This window comes from Paramisgurnus dabryanus, chromosome 18 (assembly GCF_030506205.2).
Source record: "Paramisgurnus dabryanus chromosome 18, PD_genome_1.1, whole genome shotgun sequence".
Lineage (NCBI taxonomy): Eukaryota > Metazoa > Chordata > Actinopteri > Cypriniformes > Cobitidae > Paramisgurnus > Paramisgurnus dabryanus.
Window position 1 is genome coordinate 32,444,228 of NC_133354.1, and position 22,344 is coordinate 32,466,571.

The 22,344-nt window shown below is 36.1% G+C and overlaps 2 protein-coding genes across 2 annotated transcripts in view; one reads left to right on the forward strand and one right to left on the reverse strand.

Moving 5' to 3' along the window:
• The first annotated feature begins 1,336 nt into the window (after positions 1-1,336).
• faxdc2 (fatty acid hydroxylase domain containing 2) lies at positions 1,337-12,211 on the forward strand. The gene is made up of 8 exons (XM_065287676.2): positions 1,337-1,492; positions 6,633-6,730; positions 7,381-7,484; positions 7,692-7,813; positions 8,153-8,358; positions 10,432-10,537; positions 10,636-10,802; positions 11,519-12,211. Exons 1-8 carry the CDS (start codon positions 1,484-1,486, stop codon positions 11,676-11,678), a joined length of 972 nt encoding a protein of 323 aa, XP_065143748.1. The 5' UTR covers positions 1,337-1,483; the 3' UTR covers positions 11,679-12,211.
• A 1,537-nt stretch (positions 12,212-13,748) lies between these two features.
• The window catches only part of larp1 (La ribonucleoprotein 1, translational regulator), a 45,852-nt gene continuing 37,256 nt past the window's right edge, over positions 13,749-22,344 (reverse strand). Inside the window, exons 12-19 of the mRNA XM_065287675.1 lie at positions 22,108-22,231; positions 21,586-21,791; positions 21,241-21,347; positions 20,834-20,991; positions 20,590-20,734; positions 19,901-20,010; positions 18,789-18,916; positions 13,749-15,896 (exon numbers count right to left, since the gene is read on the reverse strand). Of these exons, the coding sequence (XP_065143747.1) occupies positions 15,696-15,896; positions 18,789-18,916; positions 19,901-20,010; positions 20,590-20,734; positions 20,834-20,991; positions 21,241-21,347; positions 21,586-21,791; positions 22,108-22,231 (1,179 nt within the window). The 3' untranslated portion in view covers positions 13,749-15,695. The remainder of the gene's footprint in view (positions 15,897-18,788; positions 18,917-19,900; positions 20,011-20,589; positions 20,735-20,833; positions 20,992-21,240; positions 21,348-21,585; positions 21,792-22,107; positions 22,232-22,344) is intronic.

Here is a 22,344-nt window from a genome sequence, read left to right on the forward strand (position 1 = left end):
CACATCATGTTGAGGTTCAAAGAAATTCAGGAAAGAAATGAGTAATGAGAAAGAAATTAAGTAATTGAGATCTATCAGTCTGGAAAATATTATAAAACCATTTTTAAAGCTTTGGGACTCATCCAAGACGTTACAAAAGACCTCAAAACAACATCCAAAGAACTGCAGGCCTCACTTGCCTCAGTTATGGTCAATATTCATGACTCCACCATAAGAAAACCGCTGCTGAGCAAAAAGAACATAAAGGCTTGTCTCAGTTTTGCCAGAAAACATCCATAAGACTTTTGGGAAAATACTCTGTGGACTGATGAGAAAAAAGTTTAACTTTTTGGAAGGTGTGTGTCCAATTATGTCTGGCTTAAAAGTAACACAGCATTTTCAAAAAAAGAACATCATACCAACAGTAAAATATGGTGGTAGTGTGATGGTCTGGGGCTGTTTTGCTGCTCCTGGACCTGAAAGACTTGCAGCGATAAATGTAACCATGAATCCTGCTTTCTACAATGTCCGGTCATCTGTTCGTGACCTTTAGCTGAAGCGAATTTGGGTTCTACAGCAAGAGCATGATTGTTGCACAGATGTGTGCCTTAGGCTGGCTACAATAAAATGCCACTCTAAAATATGCAATTTTACTCTATAATGATGTATTAAGTCTTGGATCTTTGAGGTCAGCTAATGAAAAATGGGGGCAAAAATAAGCGTGTTGCGTTTATAATTTTGTTCAGTGTACAGTAGCCTATATATACTGTAAAGTTGCTTTTTAACAAAGACAAATTGTGCACTGCAGAAATAAACTTGCAGAATGTTTTACGCTCCAACAGCAACATTATAAACTAAAGCCATAACAGGACCTCTTAATATATATAACCATGTTAAAAAATGTATTGACGGTTTCAGTTTATTAAGCCATTGACATGAACTAGAGCCATAAAAAGTGCTTCCAGACAATATAAGATAAGATTATTACCTTCTAAGAAACCTATCAAAAACTTAAGGAAAATAGAGAAGGATCAAAACAGACATACTTGATACGAATAAAAACAACATATTATCCAGCTGACCTCTTTTTTATGTTCACATCCAAATATGAATTTTGTTCTGCATACCTGATGGGTCAATTTAGTAATAAGAAATGATGGTTATATTAAGTAACTTCATCAATAATTTACAGATCAGTCACTATAGTGCATTAGCAGTAGCCTAGTACCACATTTGTGTTCAGTTTTTCGTTTATTTATTTGTTTGTTTGTTTATTTAGTCCATTCACCGAACTGTATATGCAAGAATAGCACATTTTCAAATTTATTTAAAAATCGTTGGTTTATTTGTAAATATTTGTCTTTATTGTAGAGAGCTTGTCATCTGATTAGTTACTGACCAATCAGTGATCAGTTTATGGCGCAGATAATGTTGTTGTAAACCGTTTATATGCGGAGCTGCTGCCTTCCAGTCGCTTAAAAACATTACAAAGGGTTCCAGCAATATGGCCACGGTAAGTTATTGGCTTTATTCAATGCTTTTCTTTAGTGTTTGTGTTTGTTGTGTTGCAAGGATAAGAATACGTACGTTTAAGAGGGATAAAATAGGTAAGGTTTAGTGTAATGCTTTTATGTAACAGCATTTGCCTGCCGTAAGCCATTCAGTGTATTACAAAATGCCTAATAGAGGATGTATGCTGGGTGTTTTCTCTGAAGCAGAGTTTGGCTCTACATCTTTAGAATTTACATTAACGCGTTTGACAGACGCTTGTTTCTGAGGAGACTTAAAGTGCATTTACAAGCTTTACATTTGATAACTTACGTGTTTCCTGAGAAACAAGCCCACGCGACTGCGCTACAAGAACGCAAATATGTACATATTTACAACACAATATATAGAGCGATAATCGCAGTAGATGACATTTTTTGATTTAGCAGATTGTCAATTATTTAATGTTTACTAAGTTCAGGAGGCACAACTCCACGTGTCTTCGCATTGTTTCCGTTGGTCTTTATGTAGACACGCGTCTGACAGGTCTTTTGGCGGTGGGTCTAAAGCTAAATCAGGTATAAACTGTGAAACGTTCAAAACCAAGTCACGATCTCTTGATTTCGTTACGCTTCGTCTAGAGTAAAGAGCCTGTGAAGTATACATTTATTTATACTCTATCTGTATGTAATTCCTTTCCTTTTTTTGAGGTCTTATAATTCTATTTATTATTATTTATGAATAACACACTTAACCTATACCTCCCCCTGGTTGTTCTATATTGTTTTTTGTTTTTTGTTTTTTATACTCTTGTTGTTATTGTTATAATTTGTCATTTTTGTTATCTGTACATTGTTTTTGAATAGAATAAAAAAAGAATAAGACTAATAAGAATAAATAATTAGACATAATTGCAAAAAAAAAGTATACATTTATTTTCTACTGAGTGCAGGTTTATTTTTTTTAAATACCAGGCGGTAAGTTGTCACAGTGGAGTCTCCCATCAAAGGGCTTAGACTACTCGACTTAGTTAAAACAGTACATAATTCATTAAAAAGCAGAAATATGAAATGTAAATAATAATTATTAATGTAAATAAATTGAAAATGTGCTTTATCCTGACATAAATACTTCATGTAAGGAATTGACGACAGCCGTTGAATTATTAAAAAATAAATCACACCAAAGTCGTGCCATTACCGTCGCCGTGCATTATTTTCAAATAGGTTAATTCAAAAGACCGAAGTAAATTATTATGCTTATACAACAGTTACCACAAAAATTGCTCTCTCAACCAAACATAATAAAGCATTTAACAGACCCGTGGTATAAATTATAGTAATGTATGTGTCTTTGAAGTAAGTTCATTTATAGTATTGTCAAGTGGGAAAGTAAATAAACTTCAAATTCATGCATTTTAACAGCAAGGGCTGGCCCAAATGCGGCATTGTGAAAGAGTACCCTTTATTAAATCTGCCATGATTATTTAACCTTTTTCTACATTGAAGCAGTTTGGTTTTATTGTGTCCACAATATATAAGAACTTTAAATTACAGAAATAAAGCGGGATATAGCCTTTTTAGTGAAAGGTGCAAAACTCAGTTTGGCCACATTGGTCAGGGAAGTTTTACCTTACAAACCTAAAATTTGAATTAAACAAAACACATTATATACACAACGTATTGCGTAGTAGCCTTATTTTTCCGATGTTTAGTATACAGAATTTATGATATATTAATGTATTTCATATGGCACAATCTCATGGCCCACACAGTTTGAGAACCACTGCATAAAGGGATAGTTAGTTTTAGAACAACATGATGGTGAGTTAAATGAGTATGTATGTATGTATGTATGTATAAGCTGTGTCCCAAGTCATAGGCATTCCAACACAGTGGCAGAACAAAGGCCATCCTGTTTCAAAGGCTCCTTGAAATGTGTGCTTATTTCCGAAAGCCACAAAGGATAGACAGGAAGATCCTTCACATCCTTTCACAAAATGTATTGTGCACCATTAACAGCTGATTTGTTTTGAATAAACACTTTACTACATTAGCTAAAAGGATGTATTGTACAGAAAAGAGTCCTTGTAACTGTTTAATATTAAATATGATGTTCTGTGTATGACCCAGTATTCTGTTACAAATGAAATAAAATAAATAAAATGACAATTTCTATCAGAAATCTCTGTTCTGGCTGCTGTCATTAGGCCACGGGAGCAGTGTTTGGGAAAAGCATGTGACGCACATTAGGAAACCCTTTGTAGACTAGACTAGTTAAGAGATAACCCTGGGTATTTATAATGTAACGTTTCACACTGTGCATTCCTAAACCCTATGTCAGGTGTTTTCAACTCTGCTCCTACACACCTATCTGTGATTATCAAGCAACCCTGAACACCTTGATTAGCTGCTTCAGCTGTGTTTAATTGGGTCATAACATTCTTACCCCTGCTTTGTTTCACACTGCATGCGTTTGGCACCGCAATGCAGGGTTAAGCCCACAGTAGCAGGGCTAACCCTGATTCCAAGCAGGGTTTCATTACCCTGGGTTAATTTCAGGAATAACTCGCTTCTAAATTAAAAGTGTGAAACGATCCTTAACCTAGGGTTAAAAGCGGGTTGTAGAACGAAGTTACCTAGGGTTAAGCGCAGTGTGAAAAGCCCTTTTCTGTCTCTTCCAAAGGTTAGTGACTGTGTAGTGGATTTCTTAGCCATAACTTTGGCCTTACCAAGGATTTTCCAGGGATAAGATCAGCACATTTAATTATTTCAATATTTTCAGCTTCAAGGAGCTGTGTGACAGGGGGCACTGTCTTCCATTAAAATTGCTCTCTGATTTGGCAATGAATGCAGGGAAGGAACCGCATGTTACGGCAAGAGGTTCTGATAAACACTTGTAGTCACTCTTCCATATAGCTGTATAAGAAGCCCAACTCCTGTTGCAGAAAACATCCTCCAGACCATGGAACTTCCTCCTCCACCTTTTACTGACAACTTTACACACATTGGGTTCAGACTTCCCCAGTTAGACAAAAAACATATTGTTTCCCATCAGACCGATATAAATTATACTTCCTTTCATCCCTGAAGTGAACTTTGGACCAGTTCTCCTCTGTCCACACATCATGATCCCCAGCAATGTTTAGTTTAGCCCAGTGGTTCTTAAACTGGGGGGCGTGAGATGGTGCAGAGGGGGGCACATTAATATGACATTTTATAACATTAATTTTTCATAAATTCTGTGTAATTAAACCTCAGAAAAATAATGTTACTAACCAACAGCATTATGCTGTATGATTTAATGTTTTGTTTAATTAAAATTGTAAGTTTTAGAATCTTTTATGTAGAGATCGACTAATACTGATATTTTTTAAACCGATACCAAATATTTGGATGCTTACGTGCCTGATAACCTGATAACCAGATCCTTACCCTGTTCAGCATTGAACTGATGAGCATTTCCAGCTGCAGTGTTGATTCGACTGCCCATTGAGATTCTCTGTATTATCCTCTCCTCTCGTGCATTTGTCTTTTATGGGTGACCAGCCATTTTCGGGGACTTTAATAAGTTAGTGGCATTGTAAAAATGCAATATTCTAGAAATCACATATTTGGAATAACCAACTTTTGGTACATCTCTTGCTATGGCTGAAAGGTTCATCCGTTTGCCCTTTATCAGGACAACCTGCGGTCTGAGGATTTCTGAGACTTTAGACTGGCTCACCATCTGGCAAATTAGTAAAAAGTAGAAATTTAGGCTGCCAGTTAAGTAGTGTTTGTCTGATAATTAAGGAAATTAGCACTAGGTGCAAGATTAACATCAACAACTGGGAGGTATCTGAAAGTGTTCTCTAATTTCAATTAGCATTCTTTTTTTAATATCTCATTTAATAAAGTTTTTTTATACTGTGCCTCAGAATAAATTTAACTCATGAAATATGCTTAAAAACCCTGAAATGTAGTACATTTTGGATTGTTCTCTAATTTTATAAGGGTCTTATCTAGCGAAAGATTGTCATTTTTGGCAAGAAAAAAAATGCACTTTTAAACCACAACTTCTCGTCTTCTCCGGTCCTGTGACACGCCAGGGCGACCACATGTAATTGCGTAATGACGTCGAAAGGTCACGTGTTACGTATATGAAACGCACATTTGCGGACCATTTTAAACAATAAACTGACACAAAGACATTAATTAACGTCGGAACGGTCCTCTTTCTCCACACTTGTAAAGACTGGGGCGGAGTTTTGCATACGTCATCCGTGACCTCTTGACGTGATGACGTATTACGCGAGGTCGCACTGGTGCATCACAGGACCGGAGCAAGCGTGCCGCACAAGCCCTGAAAAGTGAAACCAAAAGTCTCGATCGCATCCCAGTGACTGGTCCCAGTATAGGTCATAAACCCCACCTCCCCATGTTAATCAATGGGACTTGAGACCAACTAAACAATTTAATTATACTTCAATTATCTTTTTTCTGAAGCTGGTTTCTGTCATTAACTGTAGTTTTTATCACGCTGATGTAAATTCAAATGTTTGTTTTTCAAATAAGTTTGTTTTTAATTAGTTATTTAATGCTATAAAAACGGCGGTGTCATGTAATGATTGACAGCTGTGATATGCGCATTTTGTGAGGGCGGGGTCTTGCTTCCACTGCTTTACTTCCTGCTCACTAAAGTCAAAAAAGTACTTCTTCTCTCTTGTCTCTTTAATGTTTGACAGTATCGCCACTTTCATAGTTGGAAGCAATTATATGAATGTTTCTTTTCAATACATAAATATTAAAATGAATAGAACTGACTTAGCTCACTATGTATACCAGTGTTTATGTGTTCGTGTTGATAAAATGTGTATTATCAGAAATAACTGCACACCTTACAACATATGACATTCAGAATCAAGCATTCATTAGTGTTAATAACCACATGGCCCATGGTAAAACCAGTAATAATATGCTGCTACAAAACTCTACTGAAATGTGATACATGAAATCTGAGACAACCGAGCATGTAAATAATGTTTCTAAATGTTGTTATTATTTTTATTAAATATACAACTATTAACATGATAGCACACTTGTCTAGGCCTTGACCAGGTTAGATCTTGAAATCATATCAACAGAAGTTTAGGAGAAATGCAATTGTCTTTGAATTCTATTAAGGTAAATACTGGCGGACTTTGGGACTCGGTGAAGAAAGCAGCTTTTGTCATTGGATCTGGGCTTTTCTTCCTGGTCGCGTTTAGGAACTCAGTAATGTGGTAAGCAAGCTTTGTTTTCATTTAACACAAAATGACCCCCAAGCCACTTTTCTTAGTTAAAAAATGCTTCCATTAATTCAGTGGAATAAGATTTTGTTGCTTTTCTACCTTATTTGTCAGTATTTATAAAAATGGGCTTGATTCGGTCATTCTGAAGATCTGTAATAATTTTTATTCCTTGGGAGTCAAAAGGAGCCCAATTATTTCATAAACTGTAATTCTTTTATTTATTTCTAACCAGCAGATGGCCAAATTCAACACATAAAATCTTGATCAATATCTAAAAACAATTTAAATCAAATTTAGATCATAATTTAGTTGAGGAATTTAGTGGTAAACGGGTACAAAAGAACTTTATATCTCCCAAAACACACCATTAATGTATAGATGGGAAGTAAACAAATAAAGATATATTATTTGTATCATTAAAAATGTATATATTTTTTGTAATCACTATCAATTTCTGAGGTCATTTTGACCTCCACGGACCCTTAGTGTAAACAGAAAAATTGGGCTTATGAGGATTAAAACAAAGTGTAAGGTTAACTAATGGATATTGTTTATGTGGTCCTTTTTTTTCTGATCAGATTGCTTAAAATATATTTGTTATACTTGCCTCGTAAATTCATAATTGTTTTATGTTTGTTTAGGCATTTGCAGAAGTTTTGGGGAGCATCTGGAGATTTCTGGCAGACACAATGGACTAAACTTTACATAGCCTTTGATGGAAATGAGACGGCATTGTTTTTTATTGGTTAGAATAAAAGTAGCTTTTTGTTTAGTTTAGTTCCCTTTATGCAGCTTTGCTTTACAGGTCATAAAAAGTCAAAGCTGGCACCTATATATAGATGAAGGAAGACTTTGCATTCAGATTTTGAAGTTTTATTTAATTACATTTTGATGAAGTTATTTGAATTGAAAGTTACTTAAAGCAAGTGATGTTTTTACATTGGTTTAACAGGGACCATGTTGGTACCCACTCTCTCTTTTTGGTTGTTTAATGCCTTCTTGATGGTGGTTGACACAACTGGGAAACCCAGCTTTATCACTCGCTATAGGATCCAGGCGGACAAAAACAATCCGGTATTTCTTTTCTACTTTGTCTAAACACCCTTCATGTAATAATTGACTGTATGTCAATATAACAGTAGCATTTAACAATATTACTGATGGACTACTATAAAAAAAGGATTCCAAATTGATCACATCATCTCTGGGACAGAGTTTAAGTGTGATATCAAGTCTGATAAAGTCAATCTAAACAGCTGTCATGTAATTCAGTCTGCTAGTTGTGTTACATTTTCCCTCACCATTGTAATACTTTTGTTTTGAGAGTTGTTATACATGCACAGAATTTAAATGTACCGCACTGCTTCAAATACAACATAATATTTCTGAATAACATGTAAATATTGTTAATAGGTGGATTCGACCCGGTTGCGACATGCAGTGAAGACGGTGCTTTTCAACCAGATCTTTTTGTCAGCGCCTCTGGTAGTACTGACTTACATGGTGATGAAATGGCGTGGTGACCCGTGTGGTCCTGAGCTGCCCACTTTTCACTGGGTTCTGATCGAGCTGGCACTCTGTGGGCTCATGGAAGAGATTCTGTTTTACTACACTCACAGGTCAGCATGTTTGTGTTGACTTTCAGCTTCTTCAGTGTTTGTGATTATTTCATTTATAATGTAAGAATACCTCACTTTCACTCTCTTATGTAAATCTTTCTTTTACATCATAATGTGTTGCTTTTGGTCATTTAAATGCTTCACAGGATTTTCTTTGTTTCAGTTCACTTGTATTTTTCCTGCTCTTTTTAAATTTGGAGTTAAATCTATAATTTGTAACATTTTATTGGGTTAAAGTTCGAGAACAGCAAAAATAATTTTGATTCTTTTCTTTTTCAATATTATTAAAACAATTGCAGTTTAACATTGCAAGAGCCAAATGTTAATAGGCAACTTTTTAATAATCAACACATGTATTTTTGTATAGCACTAATGCAGAGCTCTTAAACTTATTTTCTATAATACTGTTTAACAAGTATTCACAACATATAGGCAGTCTTCTACTAATGACTTAAACTGCACTTCATATTTTCTTTTTTTATTATTTTAAAGCAGTGTTTCTCAAACTTTTTCAGCCCAAGGACCACTTTATCTTCCAATTTTTTTCTGAGGACCACCTAACAGAATCCCACTCTAACACGCCCCCAACAAACAAAAAAAACTAAATTTAAGTTTAATATGCAACTGTTTCAAGTCAAAAACAAATTTTTTTAACACAAATGCTATGTTATGAAATTATTATATGAATTTAATTTCATTTGAACAAGTAAATGTGAAATGAGTTATAGCTTAATATGAACAACAAACTGCACATATGAAAAAAACTGCAATTAAACATACTGTAACAGCCTAGGTCCCACTTAATGTCATTCCAAAGAGCCATTAGTTTAAAACTGAGGTGGTGGGTATATGAAGTCTATGGTTGTAACTATGGTAACAATAAAATGCTGAAAAAATGTTCCCCTTAATGTCCAAAATCAGTGAAATTACAGGGATTTTACACATGTAACAAAATCTAGTACATTACAAAACTAATAGATCTGTGGATTTTGGCTGCTCTCAGTTGAGGCTTGATCCTTCTTTTGACTCCTCTTTGGTTTAGCCACCGATCCATTTTTACGTTATTAAAACAGAATGGCAAGAACTGATATCACAGTTTTGCAAGTGCATTAAAAATCTACTTAAATAAGTGACGACTGTATAAACACTTGCCTAGTTTAGGTCATCTTTTGGCGGACCACTGTAGACCACAGTTTGAGAATTACTGTTTTAAAGATGTATAGGCTAAACCGCCTTTCCGTTGTACACTACATTCGGATACGACTGTTGGAGTTCGCCCCCTAGTGGCAGTCGTAATGAAATTTCAGTTTAATCATAAATCTGTGCATTCCAGGGCAAGAGCCTTTAATCTACCACAATATATTTATATGTAATAATTTACTTTCCAGTAATAAATAATTTTAAAGGATTTAAGTTTTACTGATAAATTTAAACAAAAAAGGATTAATATTTTTTCACCTTGCACACAGATTTTTGATTAGATCACACTGAAATACATCACTTCTGTTCGGTGTGTCACACACGGTGTAGTCACACAAGGGTTTTTGTTGTATCAAAAGCTCAGATTAGATTGAGAATTACACACTCACAGATGGTTAACACCTACACAGCCCATTTCCGACTCTTCTTCCGGTTTATCGGCCGTCATTTGTCATGTACAGTGGAAAGGCGGCTTTAAAGTAACCACGCTAATTTTAAATCAGACAAAAATGACCAGCGGGCCAGATAAAGATGATTGGAGGGTCGCAATTGGCCCTAGGGCAGCTAGTTGACTAGCCCTAAAGTATGCAACCAACACTAAAGATATTGGCTGCTGCACTGGCCACTCTAAATTATCATCATTAAGAAACATTAACAGTAGAAAATATAATTGATTTGTCTTTCTGTGTTGTTACTGAATTCCCCGAAATAACCATTCTAGATATAAACTTTTTTTTTCATGTAGTTATGTCTCAACTGTGATATTTTCTCCTGCCATTTAAATACAGAAAGATTTTTGTCTTTAATTATATTTGCATAAAATTTGTCATCCACAAATGATTCATCCTCATTCTGATCTGCTCCTCTCATCAGACTCGTTCACCACCCTTCACTCTATAAGAGAATCCACAAGATACATCACGAGTGGACGGCACCTGTTGGAGTTGTGGCGCTCTATGCACACCCAGTGGAGCATGTGGTAAAATGAATCTGTGGTTTTCCACCTACAATGAAAATAAGACTTCACAATCAGTTTGGAAGTTATTACTGGTTAATATATTTCTTTTGTTTATATAGTTGTCTAACATGCTGCCTGCTCTGATTGGTCCAGTCCTGCTAGCCTCACATCTGGCCACCACAAGCCTCTGGTTCACCATCGCTCTACTGGTAACTACAGTCTCACACTGCGGTTACCATCTGCCCCTACTGCCCTCGCCAGAGTTTCATGACTTTCACCACCTCAAGTGAGTCCGCCAATGAAAGTTTGGTAGAGGTGCAGTGCACATTATCACATTCTCTCGAAGCATAAAAAACTGTAAAAATCACTGGAGCACTGAAAAAAGGAATATGCTGGTGTAGTTTTTAATTCATTTGCACCTTTTCACTGTGCAGTTTATAAAAGAAGATATTTTTGCTAGACATTTTTGAGCAAATTTTCAAACAGTCACCATCCTCACCAGTCAACCATAGATTTATATTAATGGCATGACACAGTAACAGTAGTGTTTTGAACATTATGCGGTTTGTCTAATCCATTTTGTCATCAGTTTGCACCTCCTGATGAATCCTCAATAAGAATCCTTGATAAAAAATGGGCGGGAGCAGAACCCATCCTGGGATTTTATTAGTACTTGGTTGAATGTGAACTTTGAATTGAAACCGTACTCAGACAGTGACCGATGACATTTCACAAGAACACAAGTATAGACAAGAAGGCATATTGAGAAACAGCTCTGGTTTATGGCCAGTGCAGCCAAAGATAACAAAGATATGTTTTGATATCCTTTCAACTTAAAATTAGTCTCATATGATAACCTTTATTCCAATGAGATAGCAGCCCAACAGCTTGTTGTTAAGTGCTGCAACCGATTTGAATAATGATTCAATACTAGCTTAATAATGTGTTATTCATTATGAGCACAGCATAGAAATATTGTTTTGCTTCTATCTTTATCTCCAGATTCAATCAATGCTACGGAGTGCTTGGTGTACTGGACAGACTTCACGGGACAGATGACAAGTTTCGTAATTCAAAGGCGTACGAGCGACACACTGTACTACTGAGTCTAACCCCACTGAACGAGAGCATCCCTGAGGATACCAAGAAATCGCAAGATTGACCTGTGAATTCAACAATCTTTAAAAGTGTGTTTGTGCTTTCACCTTTGGACGTGTATAGATGTAGTCTCAAACTCTTCTGCCAACATCAGCATGTATAATTGTAATAAATTTTAATTTTTAATGTCATTACGGGCACACAGTACAGAATTTTTATTGCTGTATTAAAGTTCAAATGTTGGTTTTCAATATTGTCAGGACTAAGTAAATTTTAGTCCAAAACAGCTCTGTTGATTTTGCACTGTCATTGTATGAGTTTAGAGTTCACTTTTTGCACTCGGATGACCTGTTGTCACGAATACCATCAGTTCCTTCTGTTTTTAACTTGTGCACAAAGGGTGAATCGGCTGTTTAATTCGTTGTCATTTACTGTAACTTTTCTTTCAGATTGAAACGGTTTGTGAAAATCGTTTTTTTAACACTAATACTAATGCTATATGTGTTCACCTAAAAATTTGCAATGAAACTTAACCTGTGTATGTAAATATAATAAATAAATTGCACCTGTCTAAATAAAATATAAATATCAAAATGATGCCCTTACTGACTTGCAACGACAATTTCTAAATGATGTGAAGGTATACTTTCTCACTTTATAGCAACCCAGCTGGACTTAAAACATGTTTGCATTGATCATTCTGATAAACAGAATCGTTTCTAAAAGCAGAGGACATGGTTCAGATTATTTTGACCTTTATACTACATGTAATGCTGTAATACACCCTGGTACATGGGCAATGTACAACATTATGCATTGTACACATTACATGACAAAATACTAAATGTATTGCATTAAAGTTTGATCCATTACCACTGCTACACTATTTATCAAAAACCTTTCACAGTGTCACATCAGCCAGTCTTTTAAATTAACCAATATTAAAGTGACTCGAGTAAATATTTTAGTGTAAGTGATACATCCTGCTATGACCCATAATAGCCATATGACCCTGCAAACATACAGCTCAGGTTTGATCAATCAGAAAATATCATTTGCCTCATCATGGCAATGCTTTTCTTAATATATAAAAAATCTGATCCCAGTTTAGCATCTTCAATGTCTTGGGAAGAGCTTGTATTAGAAGTGAAACTTGTATTAGATTGATAAGAACAACACATGTACTGAGTTACTGTAGATTAACTGAGAACAACAGTTCACTGAGCTACAATGTTTTATGTGGTGGATAAAACATGAATGATCACATGTGAGATAAAATATGTTAACAAAGCACATATCTCAGGTAAAAATTTTATTGAAATAACTTAATGTGAGCAAAATTCATGATACGGCTGAGATTCATGTCTATGTGCATCAGGAGTTGGATTTAGGGGGAAGATCATCAGATACGTTCACAGATGCCATTAGATTAATTCACAGTCACAGCTGAAGTCTGAAGGCAAACATTAACTAATAAATAATGAAAAACAACACTGCAAGTAACTTGAGGTATAACACCACCAGAGTTCTCTAGGGCAGTCAGTGGTTCTCAAACATTTTTGGCGTGCGGACCCCCTTGTGTACGGTGGCCACCACTTATGTCCTTCACAGCAAAGGCACCCAAAAAAATGACAAAACATTCTAAAACATGACATTTGAATTAAACAAAACTTACAAATACATAATACAATGTAGTCCTGTTGGATAGTAGCCTAAAATGCCTCCTGGCACAATCTCAGGCCCCCAGTTTGAGAACCAATGCACTCATGCAACTTTGATTGTAATCAACAAATTATTTTTAAGGTGACTTGGTGCAGTGTGTTTGTAGAATAAAACTTTAGTTCTGTAACCACATTTTGTAGGATGAAATCATGTCTTGCCTTCTCACTAGTAACAAGCAGTTATATCCAGTACATATTGAATCAATTTGTTATCAGAGATATAAGGGTGAAATGAGGTATCTTGGGCTCCACAACAAAAAGCTTATAGATTATACTTAAATTAGGTCTCAAGAGGTTTGGTGTTTGTCAACAAAAGCCTGAATAAACAATAGCACCAAAACATTTGTACTTTAATGCTGCTAATAAAAGAACTAGGGGTATCTTGACCGGTTACACAAAGATCAAAAGCAGAGTTAATTTTTTACTTGTTTTTTGTTTTTGTTTATTAGGAAAAAACCATTAACTACAAATTACAATTCACACTAAGAGCAAATCACATTAGTCTATAATTCAGATGAGTATTTATAATACAATTTCAAGTATTTTACATTTTCCCCCCAATATGCCATGGACTAGTCATAAAAATTTTTAATAAACCATGTACAGCTAATTATATCTCTTTATGGGTTTTTATCCATCTCCCAGTTATCCTAACCGGAGAACTCTTAAGATAAACTACAGGATGCACCAAGACACTCATCAGTGCACAATTACACATGACGCCAAACAGTTCATCCTCTCAGAGGACGCTCAAGCTTGCAAAATGAAGAATTTATTTTTTTTATAACTATTTTTAGTTGGATATAATATTTTTTTATATCACTGATGACAAGATTTTTCTCTTTAGGATTTAAGCACAGCTATTTTGAATGAAGCACAAAAAAGGAAAACACATTAAGGCATTTGCCAAGTTTCTAATAACAACAACAACAACAACAACGAGGTATTAAAAGAGCATGAGAGCACGTTTGAAAGCAAAGCAATAAATGCAGACATTTCAGCTAACAAAATGGTACAGGTTTTTATGCAAACTAAATTTAATGTGAAATTCCATAAATTAGATCAGTGATCAGAATATTGCTTATGATCCAAATCCTGTTGGCTACACAAAAGCATCACTTTTGTCATGTATGATCAACAAAGTTTGTCTTTCTTAATTCCAGTCGATACCCCGAGGGCATTTTTACTTTATTCAGACCATTATACTATTTTTGATGTCCATAGCGCTGTAAAGAAAAGATACTAAAAGATATTCATAACAACAACCAAGCTAGAACACAGTCAAAATGAAATGCATTAAAAGACTAAAAGATTTCATTGGTGAGCATCAAAAGGTGAACATGTAAGGCATATATCATCTGCACTATAAACAATAAATGACACATACAACAAAGCGGTGCCAATGTCTCTTAATTTCATGTATTCATATTTACACTAGGATTAAACACTTAACCTGCTTGTGAAAATGATATAAAGTTGACCGTGGACACAAAACTCGGACAAGCCACCGACTAAAAGCAGCTTTCCTTCGTTCATGAAGAGCAATGCTTTATTTCAGTTTTTCAGAAAGTTCACAGGATCTTCCAAAACAGCCTCTCCAACTTACATCAGCACAAGCACATGCTGACGTGAACTCTCAAAATCATGATATTGAGAGTGAAGAAAAGCTTTTTCCACAAGGTTGCTGGAAGCTGAACATCTTCTGTAACAGACGGTGAAATGTAAAATAATCTTTGTCCAAACAAGGCTATTGGGAGAGTCAGCATACGGTCAGATGTTGGTGTCATAGCGATGTCACAGTTACATCATGACCTCTGAGGGTGTATCTGTAATAAAATGTAGCGACGACCCCAAAAATCATCTTGCGCATACGACTTCAGATCAACTTAAGAAGTATTTGCATCACTTTGTTTTTTTATCATCTGTTTTTTTTTCATGTAGTACCTATTCTTGTCAAGAGAAACCACTTCAATATAACACAATCTTTATGATCCAGGGGAAAAAATAAAATGGAGTTCAGCGTGGAATCACGCATGGTTTTAACAAATAAAATGGTGATTCTACTGAATATATAAAGGACCACTACAGTGTAGTTGCCATAAATATGAAACAAAGGCCTTATTATACCCTAGTTTGACACAACTGGAATAAAACTATCCCAAGAAGTCTTTAATAAAAGAATGGTAGAATTTCTCATGCCCTCGGATGACTTTCTCTGATTCAGAAAATGTTTTCATGAGATGATGGTGGAAGAGCCTTGATTTGACAATCATCAGCCATTCATTGTTGCATGCTTACGCAGTCAAGTTTTAACTGCAAATAAGCTCAAGGACAAGCGGCCGATAAACTGGGCCTGGCAATTATTTTGGAGGCTTTGCGTCGTGCGCAGCTGCTCTGTGACCGGTGTTTTTGGCATCATCTCTGATAGAAGCAGCTCCGATAGGCTGGGCTGGACATAAAGCAGCCTGTGTTTGGGATCGACTGGATTGCTGGGAAGGATGACGGCGGCGTCCATCGCCACTGGAAGCGTGTCTCTTTCGCCCACCTTCCTCCATGGGGGGCTAAAAAGCACAATGAAATATTATTAAGCAATGTTTGGCAAATCAGATTAAACAAAGGATTATATTTTATGTTCAATAATCGACTTCATTGAAGAAAAGAAAAACTAAAAAGTGGTCATGCACAACCAAAGTAGATTTGTCACATCATAATAACGACAAGGAGTTTTTTCCAGAAACGTTATTGGACGGTTTTATCAGGTTATTAGATTGTTTGCAAATAAGCTGTTTTTATTACTAGGGATGCACGATCTTGATTTTTCATGGCCGATTTTTACACCGATTTTCTTAACAAGCAAATTGGCCGTTTCCGATCCGATTTTTTTTCTTATCAAGCAACAAACAAGAAAGAAAGAATGAAAGTATACATAAACAATATGTTTATTTGGTATTTAACAGGCTAAACTTGGTTTGGCTATTGAAAACAATAACTGTAACCATCTAAAATTAAGAGCAGTAACTGTGCAGTAGGCTACGTTCAATACAAACATAAGTGGTTAAATGAGACCATGACATGGATGGTTGAGTGAGGGTTGAAGGTCTTGCCTGTTTTGCATTATCAACAGACTTTTGATACTTATTGTGTTCTATCAGATGATGAACTTAAATGTCTGACCAAGTTTGTTGTGGCGAATGCAGGGCTCTCAGGTTTTATTTAAAACTTTGGATTGAGATAACATCTGTTAGGGGAGAGGCCCCTAGGCCCCACCAAATTCTCAAGTTTTTGCTAGCAGTTCAATGTTACCCATTACTCATAACTGACCAGCACAAATATAAATGATAACAACTGGTAAGTCTGATAAAAGACAGAAAAATTTATCCAAATGAAATAAATTGCTCTACATATTAAATAATACAAATGTATCAAAATTAAAATGAAATCTGTATTATATACAGTAGGATTGCAGCACTTGCCATCAGCGTGTATGTTAAGTAGGGGTGGCACGGTCCATGAAAAAAATCCGAACCGTTCGGTTCGCTTGTCTCGGTTCGGAGCGCGTGTGTACCGCACGGTTCAACGGTTCATGGCATGCGCAATGTAGTCTCATGCCCTGTATGTGACCTCAGATAGCGTGTTTCCCTTTCGCGCGAAAGAATAGGTGACTGGTTTGGAGTATAAGTACTGCAGGTTATGTTACGTGTAGAAATGGCAAGTGGGAGAGAAAAGGAAGTCTGCCCGCAGTTGGAGGATGCGCCAGCGTCGTATAAGTTTGGTGTGTGGAAACATATTTTTATTTCATGTTACTTATGATGACAGCGGAAATAAAACAATAGATAGAACTGCAGTCTATGGGTTGAATGTGCTCAAACAGCCACAGGAGATCGCCTTCTCTCCGACCATTTATATAATCTGAGGTACTGACAACAATGTTTTACGTCTTTTCGTATTCAGCGCTATTTTTAGTCTTTCATTGATAAAATTAAAGCGGCTGATTTCCGCGTAGTTTCATTTTGCTAGCGTGTGAAAGTTGCGCGATCTTATTTCAGAAATTGCCCCTCAAAGTAATCAGGACAGAAGTGGTCAAAAGTGGACAAAAGAGACTTAAAGAGATTTAAATATTACAGGTGTAAAGGTTATGTTTCTCTCTCGTCCACATAAATTCTCAGTATTAAAGCAGCCTCCGGGTGATAAATCTAAGAGCTACACTGAAGTTGGCATTTTAATAAATGCAAGTTATCTTTGTGTGCTAAAAATGCACATAAAGTTTATGTAGATGTCAATACACATTCTCTTGTTTGCCAAATAAATGAAAAGCATGTTGAAATCATCAATGTCTTCCCTCTTGCTCTATCAAAATCTCATCTGGCTTTCCTCAGAGATGGTCCAATGTGCTTAAAGTCAAATTCAGTTTGTGCATGATTACATGATATAACTTTTTTTAATACTGTATCCTACATTATGGATAATTAATACATTAATAAGATAATACATTTCTGGAGTGTTAAAAATTTAAAGAAAAAATAACAACAAGAACCGTACTGAACCGTGAACCGTGACCATAGAACCGTGATACGAACCGAACCGAGGGTTTTGTGAACCGTGCCACCCCTAATGTTAAGCTGTGTTTAAGAGAGAGATAAGCTTACAGTACTACATGGCAATAATAATGAAATACATCTCTGGTCCTTTCATTCATTTCAGGAAGCCTCTACGTTAGTTTCAGGTAAGCTAAAGCTTCTGATTGCAAAGCAGTTGGAGAGTTTGTAATCAATTTAACACGTATTTGGCTATATTCAAGCAACCTGCGTTATTTACCACATTTATCGGATCTCGCTCTTCTAACTTTCACTCTGTGCGTGCACGCGCCACGCATCCAAATGATTGACATCAGAGGAGTGCGAGAAAAACTCGAGACAGCTAAACTCGACAGAGAACTTCCCTGCGCCTCGTCCTTTAATTTTATATAGCAGGAAAAGTTATCAGTCTCTTAGAAATACAAGGTGTGAGTGTGTAAACTGACTGAAATGCGTGTTTCTCACAGTGAATGCGTTAGACTTGAGAGCCCTGCGAATATACTGTTGTTTCTTCGCGTTTAACTTGTCCTCCCTACAGACATTGCAGCTAGCAATCTTAATGTCCTACGCACAGATTTCGAAATGCTTTTACACAAAAGACATGTTTGCGATTGATAAAAATGTAGTCTGTGCACGCGGGTGCACTTCCAGAAAAATCGGCCGAAAAAATAAAAAAAACGGCCGTTTGCCGATCGTGCATCCCTATTAATTTTCTATTATTTGCGTTTTACTAGTAGTCGTGTTTTTATGTTTTCCTGCTCTTTTTTTTATTTCTTAATTTTTTACTCATTATTGTACAGCACTTTGGTCAATCTGTGCGCTGTTTTAAATATGTGTGCTTTAAAAATAAATAAACTTGAAACTTTTCAGTCTACTTACGTCCACTCTGAAGTCCTCCAAGCGTTTAAACTTGCGTAAATGCTCCTGAAGCTTGGGGTCAATTTCCATGTTCTTTATCTTTGAGTATTTAAGAAACGCCCAAAACTTTTCAAGTCCATACAGCTGGCCTGTCAGGATAGAGTAAAGAAAATCAAGTTACTTTTCAAACCTAAAATGGATAATCCAGGTTTTAACCCAGGGATGGTCCATCATATGTAATGCATCTTGGAAACCCATCAGATTTTGCATTCAGAACCTTAAAAAAAAAAAAATCCTTCTTCCCAAAAATAAGTAAGATGTCATTTTTGGTCAAAATTGGGTTTTTCAATAAATTATTATTTTAAAACATCTTGTCTATAATTTCTGAAAATATCAAGGCAAAATTAACTTGTTAAGTGCAGAAAAACAGCACTGATTTATAGTGTCAAGTGATTTATAGTGTCAAGCCTCAAAGCACTGCTCACAGTTACATTAAATAACATATTTGTCCCAAATCTTTAACGATTATCATGGGCTGTTAATGCATAATTTGCATTGGTCTGATTAAGATTGCGCCATTAAATCTGCTTAAGTTCAGAAACATGGAAGGATACAATGTGACACTGAGCTTGCTTTGCATCACACCCAATTCATTTTAGAAACAGAGAGCACACGAACACCAGCTTTTAAAAGGCCAAAACATTAATTTTACTGGTTTCATTTAAAATTATAAAAAAAACTAGTGATCAAAAGAATCTAAGACCTCACTAGCGCCCCTGTTTGTCTAAAATGTGGGGTTTCTTTTACCTACAGTCCCCAAATGGGTTAATAACAACATAAAATAATCCACTGATATTAACCCACTTGATGCATGTGCCCACCGTACATGGTCACCATATAGCGCTAAAAACCATGCAAGGGCCTGCTTGCAGCTATATTTTTCATTGCCTTTCTTTAAACCTGTTTTTCCTCAAAAACGGTTACTGAATATCACAGCATTCAGCCAACTTCCCTTAAACCCAGCTTTCGTTTGGTATTAAAATCCACATTTGGGTTTTCCCAGATCGCATTACATATCTATTAAATGTGTACCAAATACGAGTTTAAGTAAGTATCTGTTTTAAGAGACATACCTGCTTCATAGTCTTTAAGGGTCTCCTCTTGAAAGTCTTTGAATATGTCTGGTCTGAACTTCCTTTCAAGCCCATAGCTATAAAATCGGAAGAGGCACTCCAGACCATACCTGAAAATCACAAACGTTCTACTGTCAATCAATAGTATTATTATGAATCACTGATAAATAAATTACAACAATTGTTTTGTAAGTTAAATTAAAACTACATTTCAGAAAGAGAAATGTTGAAATTGAGATACATCATCTGAAAGCTAAATCAAAATATTGAGAAACAAAATCTAAACAGAAAATTGCCTTTAAAGTTGTCCAAATGAAGTCCTTAGCAGCACAGATTACTTACGATAAATACATTTTTGATTTAAAAACACACGGTAGGAAATTTCTCTTTAACTGATCTTTATCTAATTTATCTTTAATGATTTTTGGCATAAAAAAATCTTTATTTTGACCCACACAGAGTATTTTGGGCTATTCCTACAAATATTCCCGTGCTACTTATGACATATGACTTATGATTTAAATAATATGGTCAATTTTATTTGCATTAACTCATTCATCTGTCACCCAACCTCAATCACATTACAACAGACTAAACAAAATCTTCATTATGCCAGTGTCAAACAAAACCAACCATGAAGAGTTTCTCAAATAAAGCAAATACTGAACAAGGGATAAATTAACTCGTACCTGTATCCCTCCTTTCCATCCTCCACCACAAGCTGTCTGAATTCTTCATACATCTTTCTGTTGAAGTGATCTCTTAAGAAGAACGACCAGAAGCGAAACAGCGTGTTCATTTCCTGAGACTGGCCAATCCCCAGCCGTTTTCGTTCTGCAGGAAATAGCGCAAAAAGTTCTCAGTAGCAATCAAACCATCGTGGATTATGACGTCTAAGACATCAGACAGAATCAAAGTCTTTCTGGTACTAACCATTGAGGCAGCGTCTCCGGTACTTATGGTAAACGTGTTGCGTGAATCCATTCTCCTTGAGTAACTCGTGTGAGGGGTGCTGAAATTTGGGCAGAGACTGAGGAGTGCAGCCATAAGCACCCACTGCTGGGGTGCCTTCAGATGGACTAGCATTTGAACTAAAAGAAAAACAAAATGGCAAAAATCCCCCTCGAGTCAAATTAAAAAGTCAAATTGTAATAGGTAAGTAATGGATATGGAATTCATTCTACTTTGCATTTGCAAAGAGATTACTGCTATTGGCTGATACCAGAATAAGCTATACTATGATTGTAATGAGAACATTAAACAGTGGATGCATGACTTAAACCACAATTGAAACTGGATGGACTAATGATGATGTTTTTATATACTTTAATTCTTCACACCTGACAGAGGCCGTTCGCGACCGATGCTCTCTGGAGTCCATTACCCAGCCAACATGGCACTCCATAGGTGGATTGGAGCTGTGTCGTGTCTTTCGTTTGCGGGGTGTCTGAGAAAGGACAAAAAAAGTATCATTTAAACTTGCATGGTCCAAATCACAGCCCAGTTTACATCCCGTTTAATGAAATATTATGTAATCTAAATTTTCCTAAATAAACATAAAAATTCTGCAGAAAAGTGTGAAATAGGTCCAAAAAACCTTGTGTTGTTCTCGCAAACATTTTGATTAAACCATGATGGCATTTTTTATCAAAATGTCTGACTAGCAAATTCGTTTTCACACATACTTTGGCATCTAGTGGTCGCCCTTCTTTAACCACAGGGTAGAAACGGGGTGTCTGTGTGGGGTCCTTTAGCCGTGGGGTACGAGGCGTTCGAGGTGTGCGGGCACTGCGGTAGTTAGGAGAGTCAGGCACTGTAGTTGGAAGAGAGCGGGCAATTGTAGATGGTTCTGGAGCACCAAACAGTTTGTTGGCCAGGGCATCTGTGGGGACTATATGAGAAAAAGCATTTATTAAATTCGAAAGTTTTCTTAGGAGCCACCAACAGTCATAAAGATGAGTAGCAGAAGTTAAATTAGAAAAGATTTTTTGTTTTTAGAGATGAAGAAAGGAGCACACATTATCCCACTCAAAAAAATACCCACATGGTTTTTCACAAGTTAATAAGAAATTACATTTTGCATAAATGATACGTACTTTTAGGACCATTGTAATGATTAAAAGCTCTATAACCGAGAATGTTTTTGTTTAAAAAAAAAAAAACGACTATTCCTCAGAAAATTAACCGTTTAAAAAAAGAAATCTCACTCTGCTGAGGCCTTGGTGGTCCTGGAGGAACTTCCTGGTTGGGGTCAACAGGCGGTTCAGGGGTTAAGCAGTCAAACTGCTCTCTGCTGATCAAATGCACTTTCTTAAAGTTCTCCACTTCTTGCTGTTTTGACAAACCAGTTACAATAAACAAGTTGAAAGCATGTCAAGTATTGCACCTTATCATAGCAAGACAAAAATGTTAACCAACAAGTGTTCATATTCAGCAACAAGAGT

Bases quoted from the DNA above. Each gene is read 5' to 3' on its own strand.
- faxdc2 (XM_065287676.2), top strand. The intron at 7,485-7,691 runs GTTAGAATAAAA...TTGGTTTAACAG, and splicing joins GACGGCATTGTTTTTTATTG to GGACCATGTTGGTACCCACT. The intron at 8,359-10,431 runs GTCAGCATGTTT...TCCTCTCATCAG, and splicing joins CTGTTTTACTACACTCACAG to ACTCGTTCACCACCCTTCAC.